General features: G+C 38.7%; 1 protein-coding gene across 1 annotated transcript in view; it reads right to left on the bottom strand.

Moving 5' to 3' along the window:
• The window catches only part of LOC149141792 (nuclear pore complex protein NUP43-like), a 137,498-nt gene that overhangs the window by 61,335 nt on the left and 59,909 nt on the right, over positions 1–16,254 (bottom strand). The window contains exons 2-3 of the mRNA XM_089449373.1: positions 2,880–2,949; positions 2,468–2,705 (exon numbers count right to left, since the gene is read on the bottom strand). Of these exons, the coding sequence (XP_089305499.1) occupies positions 2,468–2,705; positions 2,880–2,949 (308 nt within the window). The remainder of the gene's footprint in view (positions 1–2,467; positions 2,706–2,879; positions 2,950–16,254) is intronic.

The following is a 16,254-nucleotide window of genomic DNA, read 5'->3' as shown; positions in this document are numbered from 1 at the left end:
AGGAATGGATCCATACGCTCCTCCTTCTACATATAAGCAGATCTCAGCGTCTGCTCCAAGTACATCTTCCGCTACTCAGAAGATCCCTAATATAGCATAGACAACGCATCCCACATCTCTTTAGTAGTCCCTTTGCTAGCAATGTGACAGACAACATGATCCTTCACTCCGTCGAGGATCATCCTTTTTTCCCTTGCCATTTCAGCTCGGTACTTCTTCAATGGATTTGCATCTGCAAGCATAGCCACCACGCTGTCAACATATGTCTTGAGGGCTTGCTCATCTAGAAGGAACGACATTCTAGCCTTCCAGATGACATAGTTGGATGCTCCGTCCAACCTATCCTGATCCCTCAATCCATTGGTTGCCATCTCTGCCACAAATGTCGAAAATCTCCTCTCTGCTTCTCATTGTTGTTGCTCAGCCAATAAGAAAGTAGACTTCTTCGCGGGAAGTCTTACTGAGGAAAAGTTCCCTCATAGTGCTTCTTCCTTCTCTTTTGACGTCTTTTTTCCCAACAAAATAGCCTGCAGAAAAGACTGCATCCCACCAGCTTCTCCTCATGCTTTGGCTTCAGCGCTGCTCCCTCTGCCTCGACAAATTTTCGAATTGGGAATCCTTCCTCTCTGTTGACTCACCCAGAGAGAGACTACCTCAAAAATCAGCCCTCTTGGCTTGGACTGCGCCAACCCTTTGGGGTTTCGAACTGCTGCCTCCTGCAGCTTTTTCCATCTTCCTCTTCTGCTCGGCATTAGGTTCTCTAGCATTGTTCTTCTTACTTCACCTGCACTAGCTCTGATACCATGTTAAGATTCGAGAATCCCACCCGAATCAACTACTGCAGCAATTCAATTAAACTTCTCCTATTTGTTAATTACTAAAACAAACTATTTATTGTTTCCTATAGCAAATATCGAAGCTAATACAACTGTAGCCTTCACTTAATTAATTAATTTGCTCAAAAAAAGAACAGAACAATCGAGAAAGATACACACAAGTGACACAGTATTTTTTGGACAAATGTCTTTGAAAAAACCCAACGCGTGAAAACCGGTGCAACAGCTCTAAGGGTTTTATATTAAGCAGTAGTTTCTGAATACAGCTCTGGATGCCCTTCTGGCAATCCAGTTACAGAGAAATAAACAGGCAGAAAAACTTTGTGAGATTACCTCACTCTACCCGCCAAGTCCCCACTGATCCAGCAGCAGAACCAACTGTCCCAGGCTATCTCTGTGTTGGCCCTGTGTAGGCCCTGCGTTAGCCTCAAAGGCTCTGCGTCAGCTCTGCACTGAGTCTACTTGCCTCCTAGAGCTCTGACGTCAACCCTCCCGGCTCAAACGTCAATTCCTCAGCAAATATCGGACTTCTGATGGAAGACTGTGTCGCTTCTGCGTGAGCCCTTCTCGCTCTGCGTCAAGCACTGTGTGGACCCTTCTGGCCCAGCGTCAACCCCTCCTAGGTCTACGTTGCCTCCTCCTGGTGTCTCTCTGCCTCTCTGCTTCGTATCCTGGGTCCTGGAGAAGATACTCCAACCCAACTATCCCTGCCCCTCACTGCAACAGCGGACTATCAAAATTTTCCCGACAACTCCTCTCCTCTGCTTCAAAAAATCTAATTTCTGAACTTGAGTGACCCTCAAACCTCCTTAAATAATCTCCTCGTTGACATTCAATGGCCCAGATTAGAAGTTAATCAATGGTTAAGATCATTTCTGCTTGATCCTCGTCTTCTTCTAGAAGTTACACCCACAGTTTATATTAATACCCTTTAATTATTTTATTTTCATAAGTTTAGATTTAGGGTCCCATTAAAAATAATTAATTATTTTAATATAATTGTTTTTCGGTGGAATTTCCCAAAACACTTTATGGGTTCTTTGGAATACATGTGCCCAAGCCGCCCTGCAAAATTTGAGACTTAGAGCACATCCGATGCTACCAGAAATCAACAATGGGCTACTTTTTCACTGGACACATCTCCAAATTGGGACACAATTAGGGCTCATGTCTAACACGAGTCAAACTCATGATGGACACGTGTCATGCATGTGTCGCACCTGACACATGAAATACGTGACTCAAGGGAGGTAAGGACATGTCAAGTAACTTAGGTCAAATACATAAAAAGTACAATAAAGAGGGTGCCTAACCATAATTGACCACATGTGTAAGACAATCATTCCATCACCAAGTTCCAATGACCTACTCTTGAGGTCATTCGTTTGAGTCCTACTGACCTACTATTGTAATCATACATTGGAAATTAATAAAATTATCCCATCTTATCTATCTCTGTAAAACGCAGATTACTACCAATTTTGATTCGCATCTTTTACTCTACTTGTACTGTCAGTCACCTGTTCTAAGTCAATAATGAAAACAACAAAAGGTATACCCAGAATTGAATCTCTTATTCCTAAATTCTAATTACTTTAGCAGAAACATAGGTAAAAGTATTGCAACTTTACCTGATTCCAAAACAGCCAAAATACCATCTTCTGAGCACATCATTACGGGCAGAATCTTGCTAGATGTAGTATCCAAGCCAGCAGATTGAGTGTAATGATCATATTTTACCTCCCAAACCTCACTTTCGGAAAGAAACCCTGAAATCTGTCTACTTGATGATCCAATGCCTGCAAGTGGAATGGGTTCTTGTTGCCGCCGAAGGTCCCATGCAAACACTGAACCAGAAGAGCCACCTACCTTCAAATTCAATTTCAGAGAGAGCAAACAAAACATTAGCATTTTTAAAACACACCACTCAAACAAACAAGTATATTACTTGCCTCAAGAAGTGAGATACGATACTTTTCATGTCATTCCTCCTCACAACATGAGAGTTTATAAATAGAGGAGAGGGCTTCAAAAGAAAATTACCACACAAATATGTTTTCTTGATGGATGGACATCAATTGAATGTATGACTCCTGTGGAACTTCCACCAATCCTGCTCTATGAAAACACAGCCAATAAGCATCTTTGCAGCAAAATGATAGATGAATTATAGACAAAAGAGTGACCTAAAAAATTCTATTTATTAATCAGGTTTTATAAGCATATCATACATCCCTGGCACGGTGCTTCTATAAAAGGCACAACTTTAGATGTGTTGCAAAGTATATACTGGTACACAACATAAGCATATCTGCAGCAAACTGATAGATGAATTATAGATAAAACAGTGCCTTAAAAAATTTCCATTTATCAGTCAGTTTTCATAAGCATGTCATACATCTCCGGCACAGTGCTTCTATAAAAGGCTAGACTTCAGATATGTTGAAAAGTATAAGCCGGTACCAAACATAACCGAACTATAATAAACTATTAAACTCTAAGAAAACGAGATCCCAATGGCAAGGTTCATCCATTCATTGTGCATTATAATTGAACATAGTAAATTTCAGTGGAAATGACATGCTTCTGTAAATCACTACAAAGTCATTTTCCCAAATGTCAGTGGAAATTACATGCTCATTGTATGTTATAATTGAGCATAATAAATGTCAGTGGAAATTACATGCTTCTGTAAATCACTAAATCAAAGTCATTTTCCGAAATGCAGCCAATATAAATAGCAAACAGTGCCAACATCTCTGGTGTGGAAATCTCGATATTTTAAGCATCAGAAAGAGACATTTTAGTAACTTACTTCCTAGGCAACAACCACAATGTCTTTGTTCTGTTCTTAATCAGAACAAGTTAATAAATGAAGCAGCATTTAACTGAAGCATCCACTTAACTCGTTTTTTTAATAATCAAAACAAACTTTTTTTTTATCTCTGTAAATGCTAATTCTATTAAGAAAGATAAAAAATATATACAAAGAGGTTAGAACCTCTGAGGAGGCCGCGGCCATTCCTCTACCAAAAACTCATGGACCTTACAGTTCAGGCTTGATGCCAGATTTACAAAACATACTGCAAAATTTTTGGTTCGGGCACTGACATACTTAAAAAGATTACCCTGACTGAGTTCATCATGCCCTGTAATGACCACAAAAATTAAGACACAGCTAACAAAACCATATCTAAAACAGAAAACAGAGACTGGAATGACATTGGCCCCTCTCCGTAGCCAGAGTATGGACCAGACAGAGACATCTATCCTCAGAATTAACGACACATACCCAAAATTACTTAGACCCCCCGGCAGAGAGTAAACCATTCTAATCTGCATGCTTGGATGAGTCTGGCATTTCCGCTTCCGCTTGACTGGTAGAAGCAACCCAGGTCACAAATCCACTTTCATCATAAACAGGTTCACCACCATCAGGAGTGGTCACCAAATTTAAAACACCACCTGCCCACTGAGTCGGGCCGCAAGGCACAATATCATTTTGAGCCAGATCCACAGGATGATGTGGCACCTCCGAGACATGGCCACCTTCTTGCTGGTTATCTGCCTGGAACACCATCCCAGTCAGGTCCCCGAGAAGCACGCTATCTCCCTGAGACTGAGAGGGGGTAGTATTAGCCGAGCTCACCTGATTACTATCTTCCTCCGCGAGAACAATAGTGAGGCTTGCAGTCAAAATGGGCCTATTAAGCCGGCTTTGGAAAGTGAATCTGGCAGTCTGGAAAGAGCTGTTCGGAATGGGCCTGGCTTGTTCCGGAGGCGGAGAAGAAGGAGACGCAGAGGCAATAGGAATGACATTTTGAGGAACAGGGCGAGACGGTTGGCCTCTGTCCCCTGTATGACTACCTCTGCGAGGAACACCGCGTCGTCGAGGCATTCTCCAGAGCACAAATTGACCAGCAGATAGATTGAAACAGAGAAAATCAATTACCTGAGGAACGCAAGCAGCTTCGATGAGTTTGCCAATCCACGCTAATAGCCAGATTCGGCATACAAGACAGAGGTTCTGAGACCGCTCTGCCGCACAATGAATCGCTCCAGTGACTGAACCAGGTGTGATGAACCGATCCATAGCAATATAACAAATTCTCTGCCGATCATGCATGCCTGCATTAACTCCGGCCTGCTGAACCCACATTCGAGACTGCCCAGCAATGAATTCACATACCTTTAAACACTGCTGCCCACCTGCTACGCGTCCTCGACAGACATTCCACCTGCCATCTGCGCTGCCAACTGCCTTTGATGTGCGGCTTATCATTAAATTGACGTGATACCACCCGCATCCGGGTATAATCAAAACAAACTTTTAAGTCTGCAATCAAATCACTAAAGCAAAAAGACAGAAAATTCTAACTAAATGAAAAAAAAGCAATTAAAGCAATATAGATAATCTTGAATCTATAACAAACGCCAGGCCTTCTCTTCTTCCATATTAAAAGCATCTACTTAGTACTCAGTAGCTATGACCTAATTCTAATATCGAACATCTGCACAACTTATCTTGCTCATCTGTCATGCCTTAGTCTCAACATAATTCGGCACTCCACGAGATTATTTCTTTTTCAAATTTATCAGAACCCAAATTCTTACGAGAGTAAATTTAAGCTCTTTATTTCTTGCTTCTATGTTTTAATCAATTGGCTGTCCAATACAGATACACAACACATCAATGACTTGGCAAGTTGGAGTGTAAGAGTCCACCCACCACATGGCAAACACTTAGCAAACTAAGAAATATATATAACTAATCCAATTTTGACAAAAAAATAGATCAAATTCCATCTAATGGCATATTTATCACTTCCCTATCATTGTTTGTTTTAAGTTTTAACTTTTTACTAAACACTAGAAAAAAATTGTCCGCTATTGTTCACATTGACTAAGATCCTCCGTTCTTAGCTCCCTCTCATGATTATTCAAATTCTCCATGTAATGGACAGAAAATTTCTAGTGTTCCACAAGCACGCATCCCCCAAGGTGGGATGCACGCTTCCCACGCACCTAGGATGGTGGGAAACATGGGGAGATGTGAGGAGACGAAAGGGGAAATGTTTCCCCATTGTGGGCGATGTGTTTCCCCAAAAGGGGTGCTTGTGGGTGTCACCCCTCATAGAGGGCTAGGTGTTCCCCCTTAATTTGCTTGAAAACAATAATATATGAGTGGGGAAGCTTAACATTCAACCCTAGGGCCCTACTAATGCTATGTAGTTAATGGTACTATTGAATTCTTAAAGTAAAAGTGACATTCTCCTTTATCTTTCATTTTCATAAGTCATTACCATTAATTCACTCAAGATGTTTTAGAGTGGTTCTAGCCTCATTAGGTTTCATATGGAAAAAGTAGAATTTTGAATCCCACTCAAAAGCCATCAGACTTAATAGTTTTCAGGATTATGGGATTGGGGGAGTTGCAATGTTTCCATTGGATTCCATCATGTATGAGGGTTTGGAACTAGAATTTAATCAAAAGCACCCACACCAGAAGCATCCCTTTTGAAGGGGAACACATCCCCCCCAATTGTCTAAAAACCCTTGAAATTTTAAAAAAATGAAATATATATAAAGATAAAATAAAAAAAAAATTAAAAAAAATAAAAATAAAACTAATACTAAAACTAAAAAGAAAAATACATAACAAATATTACAATCTAAATTAATTTGCATCCCCTAACTCACTTATTCGACTTACCAAGCTTACCTCTACTCTGCTTACCGCACAACACTATCTGACTTACCAGTTAACTGTTGCCTCTCCTCCCCCGCAGTACACCTTCAATGCTCATTGTCCATTTTTTATTTTCATTTTTAACTTTTGAGTCTTGACTCTAGATATCGACAACCTTAGAATCATTCTTTGACTTGGCACTCTTTACTATTTTTGAGTTTAATATATATCAATTTAATATTCTAGTCTTCAGACTTAAATATCTAATATAGTCTATTTTGCTTAGTCCTGATTAGATTTTAGAATGACGAATGATGAATTTAAATTTTAAATCGATTTGGAATCCAAAATGATGAATTTAATTTTTAAAATCAATGTAGAATCTAGAATGATGAATATGGATCAATGTATTTCATTATTGAATCTCGTGGTGTATAGATGAATGATGTATGTATCAATATGAAATTTGAATGATGAGTAAGGATTAGTGTATTTCATTATTTAATTCAGTGATATATAGATCAATGTATTTATACTTTCATTATTGAATATGACTTTGAATATATATATATATATATATATATATATATACACACACACACACACACACACTGACGTCCCCCCTGTGCATCTATCCCCACCCGCAGACCCCCATCCCGGAGTCTTGATGGAACATAGAAAAATTCAGGTACAAACCATTCCAAGCACTGGAGTATCATGAGCATCACACCCACCAACCTATCAGAGCTGTAGGTGCATATCTCAAGTATGAATTGGCTCCAATCACTAAAGCTTTCTTGGGCATCACATCCAATAGAATCTTTCATTCTCAACTCCTCTCACAACTCGTCTACTTCTCCATGTAATCGATGGAAAACTTCAGAAAAGACTCTCTAAGACAATGTTGAAATTTTGAGTGCTGATGAAATTTCACCTCAAAAAATTGCCACATATCTACACCAAAAAACATTATAGACCTAAGCTAAATCTTATTTCTCTGGAAATCCTATTAAAACTTCTAAATCGGCAGGAAATATCATTACAGGCAACATACAGAGTGTAGACAATGCAAATCCATCACAGTTGGATCATTTCAACAGCCATTACAACAAAATCTAACCCACAAATCGGATCTGTAGGTTACATTAGCAATCAGCAGCTAAACCATCCATAAGACCAAATCTGAAAGTACACATTAATCATGCTAAATCAGTTTCACATTCAGCCCAGTTGTTCATTACATCAGCATAATAAATCAGCAATAAATTCACCCAAAATTAGATCCATATACATTAGATCCGCAAGATAATTTGGGTCAGCAAACATACTCGTTTCTATCTTCCATGAAAGATTATCATATTACAAGCTGCAAATGCAAAATCCTTGCAGCTTATTCCAAGCATGGCAAACCCTAGCTAGGGCACCATGCACTAATCACTAGAAAACCCTAGCTAAGGCACCAAACACTAATCACTAGCAAACTCTGGCTAAGGCATTGTTGCCGCCTAATCCACACATGGGCTAACATGGAGAAAATCTTCAATCCACTTGGTGCGGTCTTGGGGGCAAGTCTCTGAGTTAAGCAATTGTCACTCAATTCTCAACTCCTCCATCTAGGCTAACTCTTAGCAAAGCCAAGGGGGTAGTCCCTATGGGAAAGAAAACTAAGGCTTGATTAAACTAACTTAAACAAGAAAAATCTAGGAGTTAATAAATTGCACAAGAATGCATTTATCGTCAACAAGATAGATTACAGCATATCACTTTAAAGCATGAAAGAATCAGAAGCGCATATAACCATCCATACGCAAGAGATGTAACAATAATAATCAAATGAATGGAATATTCTTAAACAAATGATATAGCTAATGGAGACTAATGCCAAATAAGAGTACTTGTGAAATTTAATGCTTAAAGTAAGAGATAAGTACTTGAAAGTAAAATGCTTAAACTTAGAAATGAAAGTGCCAAAAGTGAATGTACTTGAAAGTAAATATGGCAATGAAAATAACCAAGTACTGAAATGATGTCAAAGAAATGTTGTGGAATGTTTGATGGTACGTTTTAGTTAAAGTTAGATTTCACTTGGATTTAGATTAGTTGGTGAATGTAAGATGACGAATATGTGGTGATCTGTATGAGTGCACAATGTGAGACGTGTGATTGCAATAAAATAAATCTAACTAATGTGAGTTTCCTCTTCTACCATTATCCTCGTTGGGTTAAGGAAATTTGCAAGGGGATCCTACAGGAGGAAGCTTCACTTCAATGAGTACTCTTGAGAGCCCACAAGTCAACCCGCTTGCAAGGAGATCCAACACTAAGGGAAACAAGCCCCTAGTCTGATTTCACAAGTTAAACATTTACCAATTTCCCCCAATCTCACAATAAGGAGAATAGAAGTGGTTTTCCCTATTAGACTAAGTCAACCAACAAACTCTTTATGATCACATGAAAGCACCAAGGCAAGCTTGCAATGGCGTGAGCACAAAGACTTTGATGGGATTCGTTACTTTGCAAGATATTTGAAACTTAAACTAAACAAGAATTAAAATCTAATCTAAGAAAAAATCAAACTACTCTAATGAAATAAAAACTAAACTAATCTAAGAAATTGAAACTATTCTAATAACAATGCAATTAAATTAGACGAATGGAATGAACTTAAACTAATCTAATGTTGTGTAAATAAAACTAATCTAATGGTTAATTTTATCCCAAATAAAATCATGCCATGAAAAGAGATACAACCACACAAGATATCACCATTGGGTTGGGGGGATGCCTAGGAGACTATACTAGCTCCCAAGAAATTACAATGCTTGATGGTATCCCTTATGAATAAAGGGATAAAGATGGAGTCCCTTACGAATAAAGGGATCAAAAGGATGGTTGTGATGTTACAATGGTGGTAAAATTATGGTTTTACAAGGTAGATGGTAATAGATTTTCTTTACATGCATCAAATATTCAATGCTGACGAAATTTCGCAAACATTCCCCCTTGTAAAATTGCAGGCATCCTAAAAACCAACAAGCAAGTTAGTACCAATTGTGTCAAAAATGAGTTTGAGACACTCAAACAATGTTAGTATATGAAAGCCCAAAATACCAAGTGAAATTTCTAAGTTAAAGTACTAAATTTCTACACTATTTGGCTAAGGAAAAGCCAAAATAACTTGGTTTGTTCTTAGCTAATTTCACTGTTGTTAGGACAGCAGCCAATTTAGCCTTATGAAATGTTAGAAACTTCGGTTCTTGCAAAATAGAACCAAGAAATATTTAGAATTTTGAATGAGAAAGAAGAGAGAGAGAGAGGGGCCTTTTCAAGGCACTTGGAGGAGCTTGATTACTAGTGGGACTAATGCTTCTTTTATTTCGAGAAGATGAATGGTCCAACCGAGGACGTCCCCAACTCCAAGCTAGAGGAACCCGTAAAACACTTGTGATCTTACCAAAGAATTAGTAGACATTAGGTTTACCTTGCATAATGAAAAGATTAAACATGTTATTCAACCAATAAATACATGTAATAATCAAATCTAGAATACAAATTAACAAGAGGGTAACAAGCACTTGCTAACCTTCTTCTTTGAACAACAGTGTCCCTATCAAGGCCAAAGATACAAATTCAAAGAAAATTAAATTTGAACATCAACAAGGTTACCTCAAATAGCTCCAAGCAAACCACGCAATTCTTGACATCAATAGCCTCCAAAGCCTTTTCTTTATTGACAAATGATAAAACAATTACAAACTAGCAGTGTTTCACCAAGCTCTCAAACTTCAATACTAGCGCACAAGAGAGCAAGAGCTTAATTTATAATAATTTGGGAGAATATCCCATGAGGAGAAAAGATCCCAAGTTGCAATTGATGATAATCCCAAGGCACAACAAGCTCATCCAAGTGGCCAAGAGGGAGGTACAAGCTCCTCCAAGTGGTTGTGTGTATATCTCAAGTGTGGGCAGTGTAGTGTGTGAGGGAGGTTGCGTATGGTAGGCAAGAGACAAGTGTAGAGTGTGGGGTAAGAGAAGGGGAATTGAGGTGGGAGTGAACTCCCACTCACTCTTAGTCAACTCCCCTTCAAATGACACCTCACTACAAGTGTAAACATGGCCACCCAAATCATTGAACTCGGCCCTCCTTTTGTGCAACTCGTGCTCCTCAAATGGTCGGACAACTCGGCCTCTCCGGGCAACAAACTCAACCCTCTTGGGTGGCCTCTTGACCTATGTTTAACTCAGCCTTGATCACCAAGTCACCTTGGTTAAGTGCTTGAGTCACTCAGTCAACTAAAAACATGTTCCCAGTTTATTAAACTCTGAATTTTTGTGTCTTTTTCTCACTTTTATGAGTAAAATTGAATTTTCATGAGGAAAAATCAAGATTTTGTGCCCCAAAGAAGGTATTAGGATAATGTTGGTACTTTGAGTATGAATTTTGAGTACTCGCATGTCATACAACATTTCCTAGTGCCACTTTTTTATTTGTTACATAGAAAATTATTAAAAATTCCCGTTCAACGAGAAATTTTTAATTATTAAAAAATCCTAGAAATACCTAGTGCAATTTCATGAGACTTTGGATAATGCCTAGCATGGTAATATACATTGACCCTAGACTCAGAAAACACACTCAAGGCCCAAATAGTAATTGCACTCTAGCTTTGGAGGATGAGAGTGAAAAAAATCAATTAATTATTTCGCTAAAAAGCGAAAATAATTAATTACATAAAAAAACACTCTAGAGTGATGTTCTTACTAACTAGGGCCCAAGGGTCTAAGTTTGTTACATAAGTTCATCATGCTAGAGTCATTGTCTACAATTCCCCCATGGGGGTACGGAATTTGCATGAAGCATGAGGAGAGAGTGTTGAAAAGTATAACTAGGTTCGGTCTTCATAATGACATGTGTAAATGTGATTTTATGTTGTTGATGTAAAGAAGAAAAATAAAAATATTTTTGTGATGCTTGTCTCATGGGTTTCATGAGCAAGGAATTCTATTTTTAGTAATGGCTCCCATTGAGAGCCCTTAGGATTGGTCATAAAGTCAAAGAAACTCAATGTGATGTATGAAGGACCCTTCTTGGGCATGTTACATATTTGTATAAGTAATTAAAAGAGTCAAAAGGCCCTCCAAGTAAAGCACAAGCATCATCTAGCAAGTCGGCTTCAAAATAGAATAAATGATCTCCTCCAAATGACACGTAGGCTCACTCTCCAACAAGTCAGCTTGTTTGAAGGGGGAACAACTATAGGGCAACTCAGCCCCATTTCAAGATCAGAATTTCGGTCAAGCAATTCTGAAATCTATAAACGCGAGGATCACTTAGGAGGAAGCCAACATCACCTGCGAAGGGAGAAGGAAGTAGAGCGAAGTTCTTATCTTCATTTTTGGGTTTGTTTTAGGGTGGTTTTGTTGTCACGCGTGCGAAGAAGAAGGAGATCATCTGTTGTAGTAAGGCTGAGAAAGTTACAGTCAGCCAAAGTAACCGAATTAGGATAAGTACAAGCTAAAAGGGAGGCTGAGACAGCTAGAAGGAGACCCTATCCAAAGCAAAGGAAATCAAAGCATAAGAAAAGGTCTTATGCATAAGTTAGGGTTTTTGAATTACGGTCAAGGATTGCAGGCCTATTTCAAGGAGGCCGAAAGTCTGAAGCAAAAGGAAGCTGAAGTTGAAGAGGAGCTGAGAAGAAGGAAGGAGCATAAGGTTGACTATCGTTGACCAAGAATCTCATCAAGGAAACTTGTGTTTTGGTCTTGGAGTGGCAAATAGGTCAAAGGTATTGGTCTTGGTGTTCGTCAATTAAAGTATCTATAAGAAGAAGAAGAATTTGTTCGGGTTTTCCTCTCAAGTGGAATAGGTTTTGGCCCTGGCTTATAGCCTATATTCTGTGTCTCTTGTCTCTTTATGGTTTATGCATTGGTAGATGTTTGATGAAACATAAGTAAAAGAAGATCCTAATCTAAGAAGTAAAAAGCATTCACAAGCAATTATCAATAGAAGAGAAATCACTTATCTTTGATGCCCTAGATTTCTCAACAAAAAGAAGGTAGAAGAATAGCGAGAGAGAGAGAGAAGCAAAATTTCCCTAGCGGACGTCTGAACTTAAAAAAAAATTATAGATGCCTTGTCCATTGGGCAATGGGGTCTTCATTCCCTACTAGGCACATCTGAGCAGGTAACAGGCACCACATGTTAATCACTAGGAAACCATAATTTCACTCCAATCTCCAAAAGCTATATCAACCCAAATAAGAATTATACAAGAAAACGTTACATTATGTCTATGCTTTCTCTTCTATCTTCTTGTTATTAATGGTGAAGCGATGTGTTCCTCCTTCAAATAGCATAAAACCATCACCCTAAATTAGTTCCACAAATGGAGAATGGATCCACAAGTGGATCACTCTACATGTACCAAGTAGATAGGCACATGCCCACAAGTGCCAACTCATCTACCCCACAACTTTTTTGCAACAAGTGTGCCCTTCTAAGTCCAGGTGACAAAATAGATGAAAAGTGGGCTACGAGACAAGTCTTCCTCATGAGACTCTCTCCCATTGAGGCATTTTTCTCTAGTATGTTGAAATTCCCATGCCCTCTAGGTCTGGTATGTGCCCTAAATAGGAACACAACGCACTAGAGAAGCCCAACACAAAAGGACTTTGCACAACAAAAATATAACAGCAGTGAAACAATAACAGTACACAAGAATATTGGCAAATCATGTTTCCTCATTATTCCACCAATAAGAAAACATCAGGTCTCATCCTATCAAGTAAGTATATTTATGTCCACATCTGAATCTGTCAAAATGTCTTTTGCAATGAAAGCAACAAATTGGTTGGGGCTTCAAACTATCTTGCATGGAAGAAAAGGACAAACATGAATCTCATTGAAAATAACGTTATGGAACATATCAAAGGATCTATCACTAAACCAGGCAAGGAAGATGCTCAAGCTCTTGCAAGCTATATGAAAGGAGAAGTTAGGGCCCAAAGGATTCTCATAGAATCCATCAAGGATCCCCTCATCACATATGTATCCAAACTCAAAACTTCAAAAGAAATCTATGACAAACTAGTAGATTTGTATTCTATAAGCACTTATGGAGAAGTCATCTCGTTAAGGGAAGAAAACTACAAGCTGAAGATATCAAGGGAAGATGGAATAGCCTCATACTTTATGAGGATATCTAAAATCCAGGATGAACTACAAGATCTGGGAGAAGTCATGTCTAATAGAGAAATGACTACAGCTGTATTAAATGCACTACCAGAGGAGTGGGGTAACTTTACTTCAAGTATTTATGGGAAGAAAGAAGCTACTCCATTCTAGGATCTATGATCACTGAGCAAGATTGAAGAATCTAGACTAAAGGCCAAATCTGATGTGGGAGCAGGTGAGCAAAATCAAGCTTATGCTACAATGACAAGAAGAAAGAGAAAATTTGGGAAGTCTAGTTCTCGGAAAAAGAAAAGGGACATCGCTAAGATTCAATGTTATGGATGTCAAGAATATGGGCACTACAAAAGAGATTGTTCGAAGATCAAGAAGGACAATAACAAAAGAGGAAGAGAAGAAGCCCATATCACCGAAGAAGTGGAGGAAGCTAAAAAGAAGAAGTCCAAGAAAGAGGAAGTAAGAGATCTCTATTATGACTGAGATAGTCTTCCTCACATAAGTTCTTTTCAAATTCCTAAGTCTTCTGTTGTAAGATATGGCAATCATGATTCACTAAGAAAAATAATGGGATGCATCAAGGCACCATAGAAGCATTGAAAGCAAGAGTTCGTGAATTCATCGTAGAGAAGCATGAAAGATAGTTAAAATCTATGTCAGTCACCCATATACCTCTTGGAAACCTCATTAGTAACATAGGTGGTACTTATAAAAAGAAAAAGGTCATCTAGTACAAGGCTCATCATACATCCGTCAAAAGGAAACATTTGTTGGATGGGGATACTCTAGATCCTCAAGATTCTCTGATGGAATCTTCATTGAAAGGTTCACCGATCAAGAAAGGAAGCAAGTGTTTCATCAAGAATTCCAAACTTGTGGAATTCATGGGATGATGGTATGATGACATAAAAGGTGAAGCAGATCAAGGGATTGAAGCTCTTTCAATCAAGGAAGCTGTTGCAAGAAGTCTAGATGACCCAAAAGAAAATGAGGTATGTATGCTTATATTCAATATTGAAGAGTCATGTCATATGGTTGCAGGTAACATGGATCAATGCTCTATCTTGAGAGCATGATCAAAAGAAAAAGGATCTCCTCCTCTGAAAGGATGCAAGAAAGCATGAGTCACACATTGTCTAGATGAAATCAACATAATATGTCCTCATATGTAATATGAGGTGGTTGACAACAACTGGAGGAATTCTAATTGGAAATTCTTGGGAATGAAATGTGTGAAGAAAGGAAGGAAGAGATCGTGGGATATGCAACCATGAAAAAAGGCAATCAACATCCAAAGACCAAGAAGACTTGACTAGGATATCTCCATGAAAGATATGAAGACTCTGATGGAGTTTGAAAAAGAAAGAAACCCTTGACAATATATATTTTGGGGAGATGTGTCGATATGTATGCAGGATGTTGATGCAAACTAGAAGATGTCATGATGAAAGACCATCACAAAGGTAATTTTGATTTAATGTTCATTCCTTTATTTTTGAACAATATCTGGATGGGCTTATGCAGGGCTGCCGAGGGAAGATCTATGGATGTCTTCCACCATCGATGCCCATGTAGTAGGATGAAAGATCCTTAAGGAAACATGGCATGAAAGAAGGCAACATGGCATGAAGGAAGGCCAGATATGGATTGATGTATCAATTTTCGATGATGACATGACTGACTCACGGATGAAAGTGATGGATGGTCTGTGCCATATGAAGAAGTCCCAAACATGAAGACTCTCAAATAACGAAAAGAAGTTCATGACATCATGAGGAGTTATTCAAGCAGTTGGTTGTCACATCATCTCCAATTGAGGAGCTGTTGGAGGTCCATAATTAGGAGGCAGCCTGAAAACAAGTTTCTTACTTGGAAGAAAAATTCCTGAGCCAAGAGGGAGCTTATGTACATTGCTTCCGTAGGAATGGGTACATTCCTTTATTGGAAAAGATATGTCCTCCCTAATTAAGAGGAAGAGATAGACACGTCATTCTTGTCTTCAATTGGGAAGATAGAATGGAGGATCGGGTAAACATCTGGCATCCGATGCTCTTTGAGGATGTGTTATGGCATCCAAGATAAAGGGTAGTCATAGAGGACCGATATTCTTTGAGGACTAGGAATCCAAGATGAGAATAGTCTTGGTGGAACACACCCTGAGAACCCGGGTGGGGTTTGTTCCAAGAGAGACAATGATGAGGGTGTCCATACTTCATTGGTCTCGCCAACATTGAGCTCAGATCTTGTGGAGAGATAGAGTTGTTGGTCCAGGTCTTGCTATGTGACAACGTTGGTTGATATGATGCTAAACAGATGGGTTACCAATCTGACTCTTCTTATGAGAAATTCTTCAGATTGAAAATGACCAAGTACCATTATGAATACCTCCCTAGTTAAGAGGGAGTGTTGAAAAGTGCAACTAGGTTCGGTCTTCATAATGACATGCGTAAATGTGATTTTATGTTGTTGATGTAAAGAAGAAAAATAAAATTATTTTTGTAATGCTTATCTCATGGGTTTCATGAGCAGCGAATTCTATT

This window comes from Pinus tabuliformis, chromosome X (genome assembly GCF_031772625.1).
Source record: "Pinus tabuliformis cultivar Carrire ecotype Pingquan chromosome X, CPIR1, whole genome shotgun sequence".
Classification (NCBI taxonomy): domain Eukaryota; kingdom Viridiplantae; phylum Streptophyta; class Pinopsida; order Pinales; family Pinaceae; genus Pinus; species Pinus tabuliformis.
The sequence above is the reverse complement of the archived record's forward strand: the minus strand, read 5'-3'. Positions and strand labels throughout refer to the sequence as shown.